Below are 20,320 nucleotides of genomic sequence, written 5' to 3' on the forward strand. Positions count from 1 at the left end.
CTGGTGTACCGCTCCTGTGCTTCGAGCGGTAGATTTGTTAGCTTTGCGCTTCTTGTACCGTCTTTTCCAAGTGTGGTCTTTCGTCTTAATGCGTCTCTCAGCGTTCGGAGTTCTCCAAGTGAGAAGACGCTGCTATCGATTGCTTGAGCTCGATAAAGAGCTTTGGGAGGTTAGCGCGGTAGCAAGCGTCTGTTTGGCGTGAGGTGGTTTTCTAGAAACTGCTCAAAATTTTCGGCGCTGTGCACTGCGGGTTGGCTACATCATATAAGACTAGTTTTATCTAGCGAATATTTATTAGTTTCCTGAAACCCAGCTTCGTAGTGTCCACAATGAGGGATTGTATAGCTGTCTATTAAGCTCATCACATTTTTTTTACATTTTTTCATTACATAATTTATGGGATACTGTAGTACCTATTTGTCCAACATATCGATTGATAGCTCTACGTTTTAGTATACCTTATTGGGTCTCCACTTAGCGATCATTTCGGGTGTTAGATTTCAGAGGTTAAGTGCCAGTCGATATGTGGGGCCTGGCTAGATCTGCGTGGTGTTGTGTATCGGCCGTCTTGTTTTTAAAAGGTTTTGACAATGGTCTACATCAGGACTTGGGGATTTGTGGATGCCATGCCAAAATGCACTCCAGTAAATTATGCGTAATCTGGATGCGTTAGTGTGCCTTTGGGGCAATGACCTCCGAGGATGAGTTTTAATTCGAGGATGCGGTGACAGCCCAGTCTCTTTTACGTCTTGTCCCAAGAGCACTTCTGAAGCCTTGTGCCAACTGGGTCTGACTTGGTGTCCTTCACAAGATTGTTGCTGAAGCGTGTAGGCCAGACAACACCATAAGTTAGTAAAAAAAAACTGAGGCCCAACCCATCTAACGATGAATGTCGACTGCAGGAGACCTGATAGTTTGCCTAGTAGGTAAGTATTAGGTAATCATGGTGAAATTGGTAGCGCGCACAATAAACAATGACGCAGTTTCGTCAAACTCCCCCTTCCAGCATCGTCACACTATATTGCTCGGGCGGTCATAGTCACACGACCATCCTGCCATTGTGACCATTTTTGCAATGCCATCTCATCGTGGCCTTGTGGTCGTCGTCACGATATTTTGGCCCTCCTATCTCCACCTTGACTCATTGATGCTTTCTGGTTGCATGTGTGCATTTATAAAATAAACCAGTTGCCTTGACCCAGAAAGTTCTCGTACACGTGACGCCTGCAGGAGAAAGAATGTTCAAGATCTGCCATCAAGTCCGTAAGCGGTGGCGCTGGCTAACACACCCAGGTTTATGTCTAATATATAAAAATAAACGCCCTGGAAAGATGGGAAAACGGCACCGTGGTTGTCCATTTGGTAAGAGCATCGCATGCGTTATACGAAGACGTGGGTTCGTGCCCCACCTGCAGTCAATTGTTTGTACAACGACTTTATTTTCGAGTACTTTATCATTTCTTTAATTCTATTAGTAGGCACAAGCAATTTTCCCTGTGTTGTCCTTAGTGTCTGTTAGTGGGCTTCTTGTGATATGACTAATAGAAATCAGGCCCTCGTTTCCCTATAATGTATATGGTGTAAAGCCTTACCCAGTGGAACACACAACAGTTCGGAGGTGGCATAGAATGCATTTGCCTGCTAGTGCATTCTATGCCGACATGGCGGCGTATTGTCGTTTTAATGGCGTCATCATACAGTTGACGCTATTCCGTCACAATCAGTGACTTCATAATGCTATTCTCTTTATGGCGTCTTCATGCCATCGTTATTATTACGTCGCCATGGTCATGGTTAGGTCATCGTGAATTTGTAGTAGCGGTTCCAGTGTCATCACGCTACTCTCACCATACCGTTGTCGTCCAACCATTGCCGTGTTTCTGTAGTCGACTTCTAGTTCCTCATCCAATCCTGATCTTTCCATTGTCATTTTTTTCGTCATCACGATGTGGCGCATGATACTCAAGTTTGTGTCCGCTAATCGGAACCCTGCTAAAGGGACACTGAAAAAATTTTGACGATTTTCTACAAACGTACCGAGTCGTTAGACTAGGTCCTTTTGGTCATTAATTGACGCATCTAAGTGCTCCGCGCAAAGCGTGTAATTTATTTTAAGGTTTTCAAAATGTACTTCGCTGCAGATCGCAGCACGCTGCTCGGAAGAATTTTCAGCCGCGCCTACCCATATGACGTAAATCACCCAATTGGCGTCATGTGGGCGAGCTATCCGATTGGCTGCCCGAGGCACGTCGTGGATAATTTTTCCACCTTTATAGTGAACAAATGATGTTTGTAATAGTTGGAATGTTAGGTTATTTGTTTCTGTAAAAAGAAAGTAAAAGAAAGAGATGCGTAAGAACAATTTCTCACTACACTTAAGCACTTCCGGCACACAGCAAGCGTCGTCTGCTTGTTACAACGTGCTCCATTTTGACGAGAGCTCCGCGGTCAGAGTCGGTCTGTCTTTTCGCTGGCACTGTGATTCGACTTTGTTGCTTTGTGGACTCCAAACGTAGCGACTGGCAATATGTCAACCTGCGACATCCTGTCCCACTGCAAGGCAGCAGGCGAGCGAACTGGCTGCAGCGCCTCGGACTGCTGATATCCGATGGGCGCCAGGATTTGCGCGTTTGCGGCCGTCACATCACACCGGAAGATTACTAACGCAATAGCGTTTCGCGAGTCCGGTATTCGGATACACGCAAGCGCAAGAGGACAGGGCCTGGCCGTGTCTCCTCGCGTGTAGTTTCACGGGATGAGCAGAAGCGCCAATGTGAATGGTCTGCAAGGTGCAGCCACCTGGTGGCACAGAGCTCAACCACACACAGTAGCAGTAACAAAACATATTCTTGGCGGCGGGTGTAAATTTTTCGCAGGAGTGCAATCGTTAACTCGTTGTTTTTGTAAATGTTTCAGATGTTTTGCACTTGGTTAGAACAATATTAGCTCTTTTGTTTGACTGGTTAAGCTCTGTGCCAACGCGTGGCTGGACCGTGGAGACCGATCAGGCAGCTCCACGTACGTCTACGCTAATGTTCCGTCGTCAGCTTGAGTTTATGCTTGTAACGTTCCGTCGAAACGCCCAGCTATCGTGTGGTTACCTGAACACCAGACACGTTCGGCGCTACGACAGAATGCTCGCAACGCACGCTACTTCGGTAGCTCTCGCTTTGGGTCGACTGCCAGGCAGCTGGCGGAGAGGTTGGAGAGGCTTAGCGCGCTCGCTCCTAGAGAACCAGAAGTCGACGGCACGACGTGCCGTCGTGATGCAGAGTCAGTGAAGGCGGAGCTTCCCGATCACTCGGCGAACGAGTTGAGTAGAAAATCCATGACTGCGGAGGAGGGTAACTTCTAATCATCCGTATATCTCTTAATATGAGAAGTTTCACAAAAAATGTGGTGCGAATAATAACTTTAGCTGTACCCTACTCCTCTGCAAAATTTGTCCGAACCGTTTCAGGGGCCGTTTGACGGAAGTACAATAGAAAATGTCGCTTAGATAAATTCGCACTGCACGTGGGAATTAGCCAATATCAGAGCGTATGTGCCGCACGTGGGCTTCTGCCTGAGCTGCAATTCAATGTAGTTCGGCGTGGATTTATGTGTTCCATTTCCTTGCTTGATGTATGAATGGCGCAGATTGCGTACGCTTGAAGATTTCTACTGCGATATTAATGACGCGGACGTGTGAACGGTGTTCGCGCCGTCTCTGTTTGCGGCGCCGCTGACGTGCTGTCATTGTACTGATGCGCATGGACTGCCCACAAAAAGGAGTTATGGTAGGGTCTCAAAAGACCGGCGGTGTGTGTTTGATTGGAGAAGTAGGAATAAGTGTAATTTAATGTTTATTTAAATGAATAGATGGGTATATAATAAAATGGAAGAGAAAAAATTTACTACTGACTGCCGTAATCGCCTAGCTCAGTCTGTTGATTCCAGAATAGCACTCAAGCGAGAAGGGAGAAGGAGCGGTTTAGAATGAGAAGAGGGGTCAAGCAAAGCTGAGAATGTACTGACGCGTATTTATTTGCCCTTTTCATGGGGACTGTATTTCACTACTAGCACATTGTAGCCACGGTTTTTGGAAGGTATGCGGTCTTAAGCAAATAGAGTGGAACATTCGTTGAGTCATGTATAAAAGCAGACGCGTTTGGCCTTGATATCAGAATCCGAGTATCGCCGACTGAGCTGGCCGCTATCGCTGTACTGTTTTTGCTGGGCAAGGGATCGCCCAATGAAGTTAGTTCGGTGATTCACTGTTTTAACGGTTTTGGTGCTGCGCTCTCCATCGTAACTGCAACGTGACAATGCTATAGAATAAGGGAGAATGACGAAGCCAACTCGATGCACCGTCAGACAACGCTCATTCCAATCTGCTTTTTGGCAAGGCAGTGTTCTGTATTCCGCAGTTGGCATTGTGTACATGCAAAGAAGCGTTCCCGTTGTACTACATTGGTCTAGAACCTTGTACATACATTGGTCTCAAGGGAAGAGAGAATAAATGTGAAGCTGGATTTATCTCCCTTTGGGCGCTCACAGGCTCTCCTTTCTCATCTCGTGCCCCATCGAGGGGCAGCATCTGCAACGCCGCTGGCAGATCTCACCACAATGCACACGTTCTTAGAGACCTGCGGCGCAGCACTGAAGACTGATATCGGTACAAATGCAACCCCTCCTTGTGAAATTGCAAATATACAAACTGAATAGCTTTCTATTTCATCTCGCCCGGTTACGTGGTCGGTTGCTGGTGGCAGTTGAACTATCACCACCGGTACAAAGAAATTGATGCATAGGCCATCCGTTGCATACAATTTAAGAAGCAGGTGCAGTCGCCTATATCACGTTTGATGATGTGGTGGTTAACGGGTATGCTTTCTAGAGTATTATACAATGAAACGGGACAAAGGCTACCTAAATTTTCTCAAAGTGAAAACTATAGGCCGTCAAACACATCACTGCTTTATTAGGAAGAAACGCTTTCTTGTCGTCTTCGGTGATTAGCTTACATCGGCAATCATTGTCGACAGTTTCTGCATAGTTCGTTTTACTGTGTTCGTGTCTGTCTTAGTGTAACAATATGCGCAGTACAGCCCGATTTACTGGAAACCATGCAGCATATCGTTAGCCCAAGGAGAATTTTCACTCGTTTTTCTTTGCCTGCAGAAAAAGTACGACGACCGCCCTCCTCTTCGACATGCTGTGCGCGATTTCGAGCACCTACTGTCAGCGCATAATTGCCGCTCACTTCGGCGAGGCCACCACCTTCCGAATTGCCAAAGAATTTAAGCCGTGAGTAGCAAAGTACAGCGCTCAAGTTCGGTACTACAACGTTCCGTTTGCGTAATTTGTATTTGGGCTTGCATACGTAACATACTAATTGCAAGCATAGACAACGAACCGTTCTCAGGAGCCCCTCTGGAGGTGCAAGGATAACAACTTGAGCATTGCTGTGGCTATGTGTATGTTTACTGCACAAGAAATATAGCGTGCCGTCTCGCTGTCCTTTAATTAAACGAAGAGTATGAGGTTTCTGGTGTGTATGAGTAAATGCGAACTCCACCTTCAGCTATCGCTCCGCAGCATCGCGAGACTTGGTTGGTATCGTGGAATTGAAGCAGTACCACGAAAAACACTAAAGATCGGGCGGCGAAATGCCATGCGACACTGCCTTGAAACGTTTAGCACTGGGCTGTAATATTCTGGGCTTGCGATGAAATGCAATGCGACCACAGCTCAGCACGCTTTCTTGCGAATACTTCAGTCTCTGTATAAGAGGTGCTCTTAATAGACCTGATCGCAGCATCAGAGGACAGTACATCATGATGTCGACCATTCTACTTACAAAACAGGTGTCCAGTGGAAAAGATCACAAACGAACAAAAAACTCTTAGCGATATTTATTAGCCACAATCGTATTTGTTATCTACATATGGTTTACCCATTCATACAGATGGCCCAAGTTTGTCATTATTAGCTCCTTTCTTGTTCATTGTATTCATAAATGGTCTGTCATTGTGCAAAATAGAATGATGTGTCCTATACGCAAATGACACAAATGTGTTCATAGGGGCTGAGAATGAGAAAGGTTTATACAAACCTTCTCACACTCTCAACTGTCTCTTACTGGTTCCACGATACTATCCCCTTCCACGCATTCAAGATTTAACAGGCCACTTGGAAGGATGCAAAATCTTTCGTAAGGTGGACCTTGCCGAGGCCTATCATCAAATGCCCGTTGAGCCTGCGGACATCCCGAAGACGGTTACTGCTACACCCTTCAGCCTGTCTCAGTATATGCGCATTTCCTTTCGACTTCGCAACGCGGATTCTCGGATATATTTGCCTACGTCGACGACATCGTCGTCACGAGTTCCAATCCAAAAGATGAGCGTCACCTCCTGGAACTTTTCAACGCCTTCAATAAATTACCGTGGTTGTCAACCGTGAGAAATGCGTCTTTGGGTCTTCGGAGCTCGAGTTCCTAGGGCACCATATCTTCGCGAAGGAAATTCGTCCGTTGCCTTCTTACGTACATGATATGCAAGACTTCACAGCACCCACTATCCTACGCTTGCTGCATGGGACCCTGGGCCTATTGAATTACTCCCGCCGCAGTATTCCGCATGGCGCTGAACTTCTGCACCCATTGACTGACCTTCGCCCGACCAAGGGCTCCTCATCCGCTATTTCCTGGTCTCTCGAAGAGCTCAAGCTGCCTTCAGGGCTGCTAAACAAGCCGTTACCAATTCGGTGCTTCTCATCCTTCCGACAAATAATGTGCCTACTCGCATCATGGCGGGTGCTTCCAGTGTGGCCATGGGCGCAGTTCTCCAGCAGCAAATCGACTCCGAGTAACGTCTTCTGTGGTTCTTCTCTCGAAAGCTCCCACCTGCCGAGACTTGCTAAAGTGCTTTTGGTCTCGAACGGCTCGCTATCTACTTCACCATCCAGCCATTTTATGTTATAACGAATCATAAGCCTCTGTTGTGTATCTTCCATGCAAACTGTTCCAAGTACTCTTTAAAACTGATCGTAGCGCTAAAAAGGACGAACACACGGGGAAAAGACGACACAACGATGAAGAAACGCTACTCCATCAGTAGCGTTTCTTTGTCGTTGTGTCTTTTCACCGTGTGTTCGTCCTTTTTAGCGCTACCATCAGTTTTAAAGAATGCATCACCAACTAGCCCAGGACAAAGTTTTATTGTTCCAAGTACGTCGCACGTGAGCTTGACCTGGCTTATATATCGGAGTTCACTACGTATTATCCGGTACATCAAATGTACCGAAAATGGGGAAGCTGATGAAATCTTCCACATCACATCCCGCTGCACTACAGCATCAACTATGGAATGCGAAAGGCTATCTCGGACGCAGATGGCAGACCCCAGCTGCAAGCAACGCGTGACCATTCACGTTCCCTCCGTCTACAGCTCCTTCCTCACCCCTTTGTGGGTAGCTCACTCAGGTGTGAAATATCAGCGACTTCAACTCGCTCTTTCATTCCGGTTGCCTTCCGTCGTGCGGTGATCTAATCCATTTACGACATTTGCCATTCCAGCATCTGAGCCACGTAGCCCCTCTTTGCACAGCGCAACGTGTGGTCAAGCATTAACACCGATGTGCCCCAATGGGCACGCTCGTGCCTCGCGTGCCAGACCGCCAAAGTTACCTGCCACACAGACAACCACGCAGTCTTGCCACGTGGCTCTCGCTTTGTCCACGACCATATTGATTTGGTTGCACCGCTTTCCGCCTCTCACGACTGATGGTACAATCTAACAATGATTGACCGCTTCAGCCGGTGGCCCGAAGCCGTGCCAATTCCGGACATCCCTGCAGAAACAGCGGTCGCCAACGCTTTGATTTCAACATAAGTTTCCCGCTTCGACCACCCCAGCATCATGACCAATGATCGTGGCCGGCAATTTAACTTTACTCTTTACACTTCGCTCAGCCGCCTACTTGGCGCTACTCACGGCCCTACAACTGTATATTGCCCCTGTGCCAACGCCGTGCTTGAATGGTCCACCACCAGCTCAAGGCTGCTCTCACTGTGTGCCTTGATCGGTAGCAATAGGTCGACCACCTTGTTCTGGCGCTTCTTGGCCTACGAGCTGTCCTTCGTCGCGACCTTGGCTGTTCTCCAGCCTAATTCATCAATGGTGTACCCCTGCGCCTTCCTAGAAACTTGTTCGCACCTTCGGAACCCTCGCTCCCGCCGCTGATGTATCTTCAATATTTACCCTACTGCGTTGAGCAGCTGCATCCGAACTTTTCATCTTCAACCCACGTTTTTCTCATACGAGGCCATATAATGGCACCTGTTATACCCATCTACGACGGACTGTACCATGTGCTCCACATGAAGCCGAATTCCTCCAACTAGACCAACAGGTGGTTCTGTTGCAAAATACCTCCTCCATGCTCTTTAATAGTCGAGAAGAGGTTGTCTTATTAGACCGCCTCAAACAGGCGTGCCTCGAGACGCCTCTCACGGAGCTCCCCTGGATGTCACTGGCGTGTCCTCGAAATTGCACGACAAGACAGCAATCTCTCCGCTTCGTCGACGAGTACAGTTCACCATTCCATCCGGGCGGGGGCCTTGTAGCGCCCACCAACGCCACTACGCGTGGACGCTAATGGTCGGCGTTCTCTGTCGCCACTGCGACACATGAGGGAAATAAAGTTGGCGGTGCGTGCTCCTGGTGCAAGCACGGCACGCGCTCTTAAGTTCTATAAGAGCCTGCTACGCTGCTACTCTTGATCGGGCGCTGCACTGCAACCCCACGGTTGCCGGCCAATTGATTTCACATCTTACTAAAAGCAGCCTTGTATAATTTTTCTGCTAGAACACACCGCTTAGTGAGGACCCCAAGTTGCCCGTTAACGGAGTGATAGAGTAACATCTGACTTGGCACAATCATGCACATGAGGCAATTAGGAATAATTACAAAAATATACCAATATTTTCTAAGCTCTGGCATCCATTTCCATTACAAACCCTTCTAATCCTTCAGCGTAGTTCTGTCGAATCGTGTGTGTCATATTCTATATCAGTTTATGGAATGGCGTATTTTACATTAGGGTCAATTACACAGCTCAAAGTACAGTTCTACGAATAATCAAGTTTGCCCAACGTACATAGTGTATATCATTCGCTTATCCTCTATCAAGTGTTTCAACTTTATATTATCACGTTACTGTTTGCGTTGCATCTCTTGCTTACAAATTTTTAAAATATCTCGTAGTCTTCAGCTGAATTCAATCAACACGTAACCCAGTATCGAACACGATCCTCATTATTAACGGTAACAGTTTCAAGTACACGCGCAAATTGTGGAACGTCTTCCTTTACAAATACTGCAGCCAGTTTCTTAACGCCCTTCGTAAAGACGTAACTTCATCATCATCCATTCAGTATTTTTCACAATCACTGTGCCCAGTACATCCTGTACAATCGATAAATGCACGAAAAGTTAGTTTCCTTCTATATATTGTATAACGTTTTTTAAAGGTATATACATGATCTTAGTGCATGGATGTGACAAGATCACCCCTTCTGCAGCTCCCTTTCAGTTTTGAGGTCCCATTTGTATAAATAAGATGCGCTGTATTGTATTTTGTTATGAATAATCAACTGATTAAGGGAATGATTGGTTGATTGAATGATAGAGCGCAAGTTGTGTATCTCTTAACAAAAGTGCTTTCATGTTTTCAATGTTACAATTTGGTTTCCGGAAAGAGTTCACTGCTATTCTAGTTTGTCAGGCTAGTTCTGTGCCTTAACGGCGGACAGGCAGACGTAAGGTATAGTATTAGAGTTAATTTTTACCTTATGGTATAGCAGAATCTATTGCCTTATCGTGTAGCAGAAATGGCACTTTTGTCGAGTTTGTGGTTTATGTGCTCCTTCAGGGTCCTCAATGGGCAGCTTGGGCGTTTTTTTTAACCACATTAGAATGTTGTCATTTTCAAATGGTATTGACAGCCCTTTCACAGGTAGCGGGGTTATATTTGCTTAGAAATTCATCAATAATGTTAAATAACAATTAAACGAGATACCGAAAGGGAAACGGTTAGCTGCTTTGTGTGACGCCAGGATGAGTTGATTACGTCAGGTCCTACATTACTAAAATGTAAACAAGCAGAACGCGTGCTATACGCGAAGTGCACGTGGCGCTAACGCCAAACAAGCAAAGCTGCCGATGTCTTCGGACGACACAGGGAGGTTTTGCACATTTTCCGCATTACGCAGCGCCGATTTCAGCGACGATTTAAGCGACGGTGGCGGTGTACTGTCTCAAGTGAGAAACACATGGTGGTCAGTAAAAGAATGAGTCGGGAGCGCAACAAATCATTAAAATTCATTTTCACGAATAATAAATGACTTGCAGCCGTATTCTTTGGCACAGATTTTCAGAGTGCAAACCAAAGTATATTTGAAATGTTTTAAGATCCGTTCACATCAAGAAATCACCGGAGTTGTCCTGTAAGCATTACTCACCTAGTAGCCCACCTATTTTCTGGTTAAACGCTTAGTACTACATACTCAATTTAGGCAAATCATAGTGCTTGTGGCTCATTAGCACCGAAGCCGTTAATTGTGGGGTATTAGTGTCAAAACCACTTACTGATTATGAGGCACGCCGTAGTGGAGGACTCCGGAAATTTGGCCACCTGGGGATCCTTAACGTGCACCTAAATCTAAGTACACGGGTGTTTTCGCATCGAAATGCACGGGCCACATCGAAATGCGGGCGCCATGGCCGGGATTCGATCCCGTGACCTCGTGCTCAGCAGCCCAACACCATAGCCACTGAGCAACCACGGCGCGTCCCGAAGTCGTTAAATGCGACAAAATAAATTGGCATCGAGCAACATTCTCAAGATATCCAGCATCCCTCGCTCCTCTTCTGTATTATTGTCTTGATCTGCATATGACACCATAGCCCCTCGTGACCTATACGGCTGGTAGAAGAGAACCATGAAAGACGCATTTAAGGAACCTGTTAGGGAAGAGAGCCTGCTCTGAGTGACGGCGCTGTTTGTGCAGCTCAAACATAGCAGTCCATACGGTACGGATAGCACAAACTCGGCCCAAAATTTCCAACTACAGCACGCCCACGTCTGTATCACGATTTAGGGCAATGCTCGTTGGGACGCGTGCATGTGCTGCAATGCGCCTTCACCTACTGTGCGCCACCGAGTCGGAAGCTGTACCCACGTGGCGGTGGATTTGCTGACACAAGATTGCCCATGTGCGACTCGAAACGGCTCCTTCAACTCGCGAGCCTGTTTTATTGCTCTGTTTCCAAGCGAATATAAGAGTGGTGGTTGCTGAAATGACTACTCTTTCAAGAATTACCCTCTGATGCTCCAATATGTCCTGATTTAAATACTTTGAAATCAATGTCGTCTGACTAACTATCCTTACAAGTGTTTCGGCTTTACATAAAAAAGCCGTCATCATTTTCATGAAAATGGATTACGGCTTCAACCGAAAGTTCCGAGCGACAGGCGAAGCATCTATTGCGATAGCAAATTATACGACAGCTATAAAAAGTAAGGGTAACAGTTTCATGGGCTGCGTGAACTTGAAAAGATTTGTTTACTAACAAAACTAACGGGCACGGTGTCGGCGCGTACAGCTAAACAGGAACTCCTCCCACTCGATGAGCGCGGAAACTCGTTGGCGGGCGGAAGCGCGGTAGCTGCAGCGAGCGAGGTGACGTTCGTGCTGTCTTTTCCTTCAAAACAAGCGCAACACTAAAAAAAAAAGGTGCGAGCCGTCGAAGCGCCTAGACTCTGCCCTGAACGTACATCGCTTTCGAGATATGGCGCACGCTTGGCCGTGTAATACGGAGTTGCCGTGGGAGCACAACGCCGACCGCCCCCCCCCCCCTTCCCCCGGAACCCAGCGCGTGACGGAACACTGCGCACTTTCTTCCCGCTTTCCTTCCTTGCGTGCGCGAGATGGAGCCGCGATCGCCAGCTCACCCTCGCAAACTCACTTGCACTTGCACACTTGCACGTGTAGCATGCGTTGTGTGACGACGGTGTTATCGCCCGTGTGCTTTATACGAAACCTCTCGGTGACGGCGACGCCGACGACAAAAATGCGCCTGGAGTGTCCGTGTAATGGCTATCGCAATAATAATCGAAATGAAGGTCATGAAATGAAATTTACTGCTGATAATAGGTGGTATGCTGTTCTGGAACCTCCACCCAGACTCTATGACTTGCACTCTGTCCTTTCATTGGCTGTCTCCCCCTCTCCCCCTTCCCCCCGGCACCCAGCGCGTGACCGGAACACTGCGCGCTTTCTTCCCGCTTTCCTCCCTTGCGTGCGCGAGATTGAGCCGTGATCGCCTGCTCACCCTCGCAAACTCTCACTTGCACGTGTAGCATGCGGTGTGGCGACGGTGTTATCGACCTTGTGCATTATACGGCACATTACGGCGACGCTAACGCCGACGACAAAAATGCGTCTGGAGTGTCCGTCTAATTGTTATCGCAATAATAATCGAAATCAATCTGATGAAATAAAATTTACCAGTGATAATTATTATTGTGCTGTTCTGGGACCTCCACCCAGACTCTATGCCTTGCACTCTGGGATTTTATCGCCTTTCCAAGCTCATTCACCTTTCTGCGCATGCCTACTGCAGCGAGCCCATGTCACCCGAGGCTGTGGCTTGCTATGTCGGCTCCAACGTTCGAACAAAAAATGACTTCGCAGCCCAAATAAAGCTACATTCTCAACAGTCGATGGGCACGGAGGCGCCATTGTCGGTGCGCCTGGCTTTCTGCGGTTGTGTGCCAAGTGGACTTTCCCAGGAGGTCAACGCGAAAATCAACGAGTAAGTGTGCTCTTTCACCTGTTGCAATAATTTTTGTCTTTCATACACTAAAATTTATTTTAATTTACAAAGACATATGCCATAAAATAAAACCACAATAAAGCAAAACAGAAATATGCGAAGAACAAGAAGTAAGCAATCGTATGCTGCTGCACCACATGGTATGTTCTAACTAGGAGAAAAGGGGTTATTTATGTTGCGGTAAATATCAACCTCTGTTCCTATGGATAATGTATCCTGGACGATTGATAATAACACAAAAAAACAGACAACACAGGTAGGCTTTACCATTAATCTGTGCTCATGATTCAAGAGAGCTTTTCGCTGGGCAAGTTGGCATTTATTCATTATACGTATTTTGAAAGCGCCAAAAAGAATGCATAGCACACAAACAAGGACAGCGGGATAAGCACCTGCCAAGATGTCCTCTCTTGAGTTCTTTTTCCTTTTTGGTGCTTGTGCGCATGAAGTTAGTAAGAGTGATGGCTATATGGCACAGCAGAAAACTAAACGGCATTCGTGGCCTGGTCAAAGACTCCTGAGCTAAAAATGATCCTTTTTGAAGTGTCACCTTGGCGCCTGTCGAAAAGGACCAATGCTTTCAAAAAAGGTACGGCTATATTTACGTTGAAAATTATTCTAATGTAAAAAAAATGCTAGGGATGCACCTAAGCAATTTTTATGTGTAAATTTAGGCACATTACTTCTGGCTGATTATCTAGCAGCGCTATGGCGCTGTGTTTAGTGTTGCGGCAGAATGTTGCACTGTTTAGTGCTGCTGCGTTTTGTTTCCGAGTGTAATGTTGGGGCTTATGAGGTCACAAGACGACAAACCGGCCATATTTTGGTTTCTCAGTGTAGTTGTATGTGTGTAGTTATAAATGTATGTAGTGTTTCATGCACACTGCCTTGAGTCTGTGACTTAGGGGATGCATATTCCGTCGGTGCAGCCACTACAGCCCGCCGTGCTCGCTCTGCCTTTCGCGTTGTCGTGGGCCTGGGTGGTGAACGTTGTTTCTCTGCAGCAGCTCACTTCGCACGCTTCTCTGCGTTGCGATGGCCTCGTGCTTCGTCTGCATAGAACTGACGCCTCCGACCATGCTTTGCAGCCTCGACTGATGTAGACGCGAGTGATTAAACTAAGGCCAATGAATACTCTATAGCGTCGACACTGGCGCCTATCCTATCATGCGCCATCTAGGGAATGGCTCAGCACGCACACCCCAACAACATGCACAGCCTCGAAGATATTCATCACTGTCGCGTCTTGGAATGGTGCCGCGATGCAACGTAGACGCCATGGATTGCGCGCTAGGCAGTGGGACAAATTGGACTCATCACCCTGGCCACTTTTTCTTTAGCTACATGAAGATGGCATAATTTATACGCCGTTTTTCTGTCACAGGTTTCTGTGAAGGCTTTCTGATGACGGCGCAGTCGCATTTGAGCCAAGGAGTACTGTCGCATTGTTAGGTGTTCCTATTCTGAGTACGCTGTAAAGGTTCTAGCCTTGGCGAAGGCCAGGTGGGCGTAAGACATGGCGTCACCAATCCTCGTTACCTCTCTTGCACTGTCAGTCTTTGCTGGCAGGGATATTTTCGGATACGCAGATAACATCGCGGCAATTACATTTATGGTTGAAAGTATAAATGTATTAAAATATTGTCCCGTTCGTGTACTACTTGACCCGCATTACTTGCATCTCTGCAGAGCCCTATCAGCCTGGTTTTATAGACACTTTGCGGCTGAGCCGATGACCGATGTTTCGTTCTTCAGAGTTTACGATGAGGTGCTCCGAAATGCCTGGACCAGTTCGGCTGCCGCTGCCATCCGAGTACCTCGCGGCCTGCGGGAAAGGGCGCTCTGGATCCTCAAGAACCCGGGGCAAGCAACGTGAGTGCTTTGACCAAACGCGTGCACGTGTTTGTACGTATACATAAACCGACGCTGGCACAAGCACGCGCGCTTGCAGGCGTGATTGCGATGCGTTTCTATGTGTCTCGGCGGTGATAAAACACTTTCTTTTTATTCTGCGGACCTTAGCAGACAATCGATAGCTGCGCTGCCTTGGCGAGACGCTTGCGAGCGCGTGCAAGTTGCGAGCAAGCAATCTTGGCACTGCACCTACATTCTACGGAGGAGTATTTGCTTCGTTCGTACCTAGCCATGAGAATGGGCAATACACTCGAACTGCCCACAGGGACGTCTGCGTCAGCAGGTGCTCGGGTACGTGGTGTTGCAACACCACGTACCCGAGCACATGAGGGTTACGCCCTGCCGCGTGTAGCTGTGCGCGGCGTAGCCGTGTCTGGGAAAAGGGGGATCCTAGGGGTCGAGTCGATGCCGCGTGTTAGTACCTTTAAGGATCCCCGGTGGAGGCAACCCACCTCTTCGGCCTCTGCTTCGCATAGACGGCACTTCCAGACAGAGCTACCTGGAGGAAATCGGCAGCCGCCTTTTCATGTCCCTCCCTTCAATCTTTCCTTTCCCTCTCGCTGTCTCTTTTTCCCTGTCTTTTTATCACTTTTTCTCACTTCCAAATTTCTAGGCGGCAAGGGTTAACCTGGTGTATGTATCCAACCTTGGGTATCTTATATTAGGTTATAGTAGCTACATACAACTGGCGTCTGCGTTTCCTCCCAGTCTCGTGGCGTCCCCTCGCTTGGCTCGGTGTGGATGGCTGGCGTAGCTACCGAAATTAAATGAATTCTGTACGGATAAGGCGTCGTTCCCTCCCTCTTTCCGATCGTCGTCGTTCCAAAAGAGGGCTCACTGAAGATACTTTCCAGCTGTTCAGCCAGCACGAAGAAACTTTCCCCCGCTTCCACGTAATACACAGTCAAGATCGCGAAAAGACAGTCGGAACTATTTCACCTTTCATCGTAGCTCAATATTTGCCTCACCGATGCACTATGTGCTCGCTACAAAGTGACGAAAATGAGCAGGGGCGTCCTTCTTCTTGAGGTCCGCAGCACTCATAAGCATGGCAAACTATTCCGTAATGTGGCAATCACTCTTACCCTCCCCCCCCCCCCCGCATCGATCATTGCACACATGTAAAGGAGTCATCTCTGATGATCTCTTGAGCCTGAGTGAGCAAGAGCTCCTAGGAGGCTGGAAAGAACCCAACGTGATTCAAGTGCAAAGAATAAAGATCAAGCGGGACAACCAGGATATTCCAGCTAAGCATCTCAACCTCACCTTTGCGTTAAACGTACTACCGGAAACCCTAGAAACAGGATGTACCAAATTGGAGTCAGACCTTACATCCCAAGTCCCCGTAGATGTTTCCAGTGTCAGAAATATGGCCATGGTTCGCAAAGCTGCCGAGACCGACAGACCTGTGCAAAATGTGGCGTGTACAAACACAAATTCGAGAACTTCAGTGGTACAGTCCGCTGTCCTAAATGTGACGATGGACACGCAGCGTACTCTCGAACTTGTCCCATATGCAAAAAAGAAAGACATAACCACAATGAAAATCAAGGAGTACATCTCATTTCAAGAAGCGCGGAAACGTGTTTACTTTTTCCATACCTCAGGGTATGCTGATGCGGCACTCAATGGGGCAACATTGCAACAGACACCGGCACCGGCCCTGCCCCCAAAGGTTTCGGCCGGGCCAACAGCCCCATTGGCGTCAGCAGCCAGAGCTGCTGCGACGTCCCTGAAGGAGGGCCCATCGACCTCGGGGTTGGTGGCCTGCAAGCCATGCTTTTCGAGGCAAGGCCTAAGGTGGAAACACCCAACCTGCGTGAGCGGAAGTCTAGCGACTCCCAGGAGTCGATGGAGACCACCCCAAGCCAGATTGCGCATCCAGCGCCCCGGAAGCGGCGTAAATCTCGCGACCCAAGAAAGTCAAAACGCGAATCACGGGGCCTCAGAAGGCTCCGTAAGCCATCTTTCCAACTTGGCAATCCTCTTGACACACGGCTTAAATACACGAACACTATGACTACACAAATAATACACTTGAACCTTAGAAGACTAATCCACAACGTCAATGTCATTAAAGAACTGTTACACAAACACAACTCAAAGGTACAGTGTGTTCAAGAGACGTATCTTAAATCTACACAAAGAGACCTTCTTCGTGAGTACACCATCTATCGTAAAGACCGCGACGAGGCGAACACCTCGTCTGGCGGTGTAGCAATAGTTGTGGACAAGTCTGTACCTTGCCATCATGTTACCCTTCACGCACCCCTTGTAGAATTGTTAGTTCGGGCAAATGGTTTTAATTACTTGATCACTATATGTTGCATATACGTGCACCAAGCTTATCATTTCGGGAAATGCGATTTTTATCAGCTAATTGATCAGCTTTCGGACCCCTACACTCGTAGGCGATTTTAATGACCCCAACACCATGTGGGGAGACTCACGATGTGAAGCGCGAGGTCGTTTCATTGGAAATTTTCTTGCGAACTCCGGCGCGTGCCCATTGAACAAGAAGGAGGTAAAGTATTATTTATTTATGTATTTATTTATTTATTTATTTATTTACAGCACACTGCAGGCCGTGTGGCCCAAGCAGGAGGGGCATGGTAACAAATAAAAGTACATGCATAAAAGACAGAATTGCAAAAATATGAAATTCAAGAAATGAAACAATATAACACGAACCAGCAATGTTAGTTAGGAAATACTAATAATATGAGTTTGAATTGATTCAGGTGAGTTCAGATGATGGAAAGGGATGAGGTTTCATTCTTCTTTGGTTCGAGCAAAGAATGAAAATTTAAAGATGTTAGTCCTGGCAACGTAGGAGGAGAGAGCGAGGGGATGGGAATGACGGGTTTTCCTGGATGCGGAAAGTGTTATGTATGGACTAGGATCTAAAGAAAATTTACGGTTTATCAAGGTGTAAAGGAACCGTAGGCGCATTATCTTTCCCCTCGTTTGAAGGGTGTGAAAGCCATTTGTCCGCAGTAATTCAGAAACACTTTTCTCGGCCGTATTTGGAAAAAATAAAACGTATGGCTCTTCTTTGTATCCTTTCAAGGGCGTAAATGTTGATTTTGGTAAACGGGTCCCAAATACGCACGAGTATCCCAATTTGGGTCGAATAAATGTGGTATAGGCTAAGGATTTTACTTCATTGGATGCATGTTTAAGCTTATGGCGAAGTAGACATAGTTTTCTGAAAAATAGCGGAGGCGGTAGCAGCAATATGGCTATTCCAATTTAGGTTGTTAGTAATTGTAATTCCAAGATACTTGTACTCGCTCACTTTGGCCAAGGGATCTTGGCCAATAGAATAAGAAATTTTAGGGGTAGTTTGTTCTTTGTTATACGTAGAAGCACAGATTTATCTGAGTAAGTTTCATTCCCCACTTGTTGCTCCACTCAAGAAAGTTGTTTAAGGCTAAATGAAGAGATAGTTGATCATGAACTGTATTAATATCGTTAAAAATGATAGTCGTCTGCGAACAGACGAATATTGACAGGGGCCTTTATTACATCAACTATGTCGTTACAATAAATAAGAAATAGTAGTGGGCCAAGGACGCTGCCTTTAGGCACGCCAGAGGTTACTGAAAGAGAATCGGACTGCTGCCCATCAATCACTACGTACTATTTGCGACGCGTCAAGTAAGCTGAAACCCAGGACAGGATAAAGGTAGGAAGACTAAGGAATTCTAATTTACAAATTAATTTGTCGTGAGGAACTACATCAAATGCTTTTTGAAAATCCAAAAATATCACATCCACTTGGCCAGCCTTGTCAAGGACAGAAGCAAACGAGTGAATGACTGTGCTTAATTGGGTGACTGTCGAGAGCCCCTTCCTGAAGCCATGTTGGAAAGGAGATAAAATGTTACGCTTGTTTAAGAAATCATTAATGTAGTCAGCAACAATGTGTTCAATTAATTTACAAGAAGAGGATAATATGGAAATCGGACGGTAATTTAGGATTGAGCTTGGGTCACCTTTTTTTAATATAGGGACAACACGTGCTACTTTCCAATCGAGCAGAAGTACCGCGTAATGTAGAGAGGCCTGAAAGATTACTAGTATTCATCATAATATTATTCATAAATAGACCTGTCGATTGGCTCTGCTTCAATATTCCCTGACTTGCAGTGGCATGTAACCAAAAATGCCTATGGAAGTGACCTGTAATGTAAAATTTAACACGTCAACACGAATGCCCCCCACATGCCCCGCGGTGGAAGCTAGCTTCTTCCGAATGGAATCATTTTAATGAATGCACTTATCACATGTGATCACCGATCTTAACATAGATGAAGCAGTAGTGTATTTTACTTGTTTTATACTCGACACAGCAAAAAAAAAAAAATCATTCCACAAACACAAGTACTTTCATCTAAAAGGAATGTGCAGTGCAGACGGGCGCGAAGGAAACAAAACGAAGCGTAGAGTTTGCTACGTCGCTCCCTGGCTGCAAAAGACATTGAAGAATTTAAACTAGAAAAATCACAAGAAAAGCACACATGAATACATGCAAGGGAGAGTTTTCTCTCGGGCATCGCTTCCTACACCCAAGAGTCTAAAGCATGAAAGGGCGTAAGAAAGCTAATAGGGAAATATATCCACCCATTGCCTTTACTGGACGACCGAAGGACTACCTTGGAAGACCAGGCCAACACTCTGGGCGAACACTTCGAACATATATCAATCTCCGCACATTACAGAAAATCATTCAAATATAAACAATTAGCTGAACTTAAGGCAATCGATCGTAAATGCCGTCCGGATGAACCATACAACCTTTAAAACTCCATTTAATGTTGCCGAGCTTAAATATGCCTTGATCACATATAGAAGCTCTGCATCGGGAGCTGATAGAATCATATGTGACATAACAAACTTACGCAAAGACACACAAATGACACTTCTGGCACTTTTCAACTCTATCTGGGCTGCCAGATACCTTCCATACTAATGAAATGAAGCTATTGGTATTCCCGTCTTAAAACTGGGTAAAGACTTTCCTTGGCGGCAAGTTATCGCCAGATAGCTCATACAAGTTGTCTGTGTAAGCTATTTGAACAAATTATTGATCGGAGACTCATACATTTCTTTGAACTGAACAATATGCTTGATCTTTATCACTGTGGTTTCAGAGAAGGGCGGTCCAAGACTGATCATCTTGTGCGCATTGAGGGAAATATCCGTGATGCATTTGTACATAAACAGTTCTTATCGATATTCCTCGATATGGAGAAGGCGTATGACACAACGTGGCGATATACGATCTTACGAGATTTGTCGGGAATGGGCATTCATGGAAATATGTTAAACGTACTAGAAAGCTATTTCTACAAACGTACCTACTGCATGAAAATCGGCAATGTATTGTCGCGACCTTTTATACAAGAAACTGGTGTACCCCAAGGAGGTGTGCTTAGGTGCCCGCTTTTTATCGTGAAGATGAGTACGCTTCGTGCTTCATTACCGCCAGCCATTTTTTATTCTGTTTATGTAGACGA

General features: G+C 46.4%; 1 protein-coding gene across 1 annotated transcript in view; it reads left to right on the forward strand.

Moving 5' to 3' along the window:
• Positions 1–20,320, forward strand: part of LOC129383634 (uncharacterized) — a 274,295-nt gene that overhangs the window by 206,851 nt on the left and 47,124 nt on the right. Inside the window, exons 18-20 of the mRNA XM_072289593.1 lie at positions 5,164–5,289; positions 12,672–12,863; positions 14,640–14,756. Of these exons, the coding sequence (XP_072145694.1) occupies positions 5,164–5,289; positions 12,672–12,863; positions 14,640–14,756 (435 nt within the window). The remainder of the gene's footprint in view (positions 1–5,163; positions 5,290–12,671; positions 12,864–14,639; positions 14,757–20,320) is intronic.

The sequence above is a fragment of the Dermacentor andersoni genome, chromosome 8, assembly GCF_023375885.2.
Source record: "Dermacentor andersoni chromosome 8, qqDerAnde1_hic_scaffold, whole genome shotgun sequence".
Lineage (NCBI taxonomy): Eukaryota > Metazoa > Arthropoda > Arachnida > Ixodida > Ixodidae > Dermacentor > Dermacentor andersoni.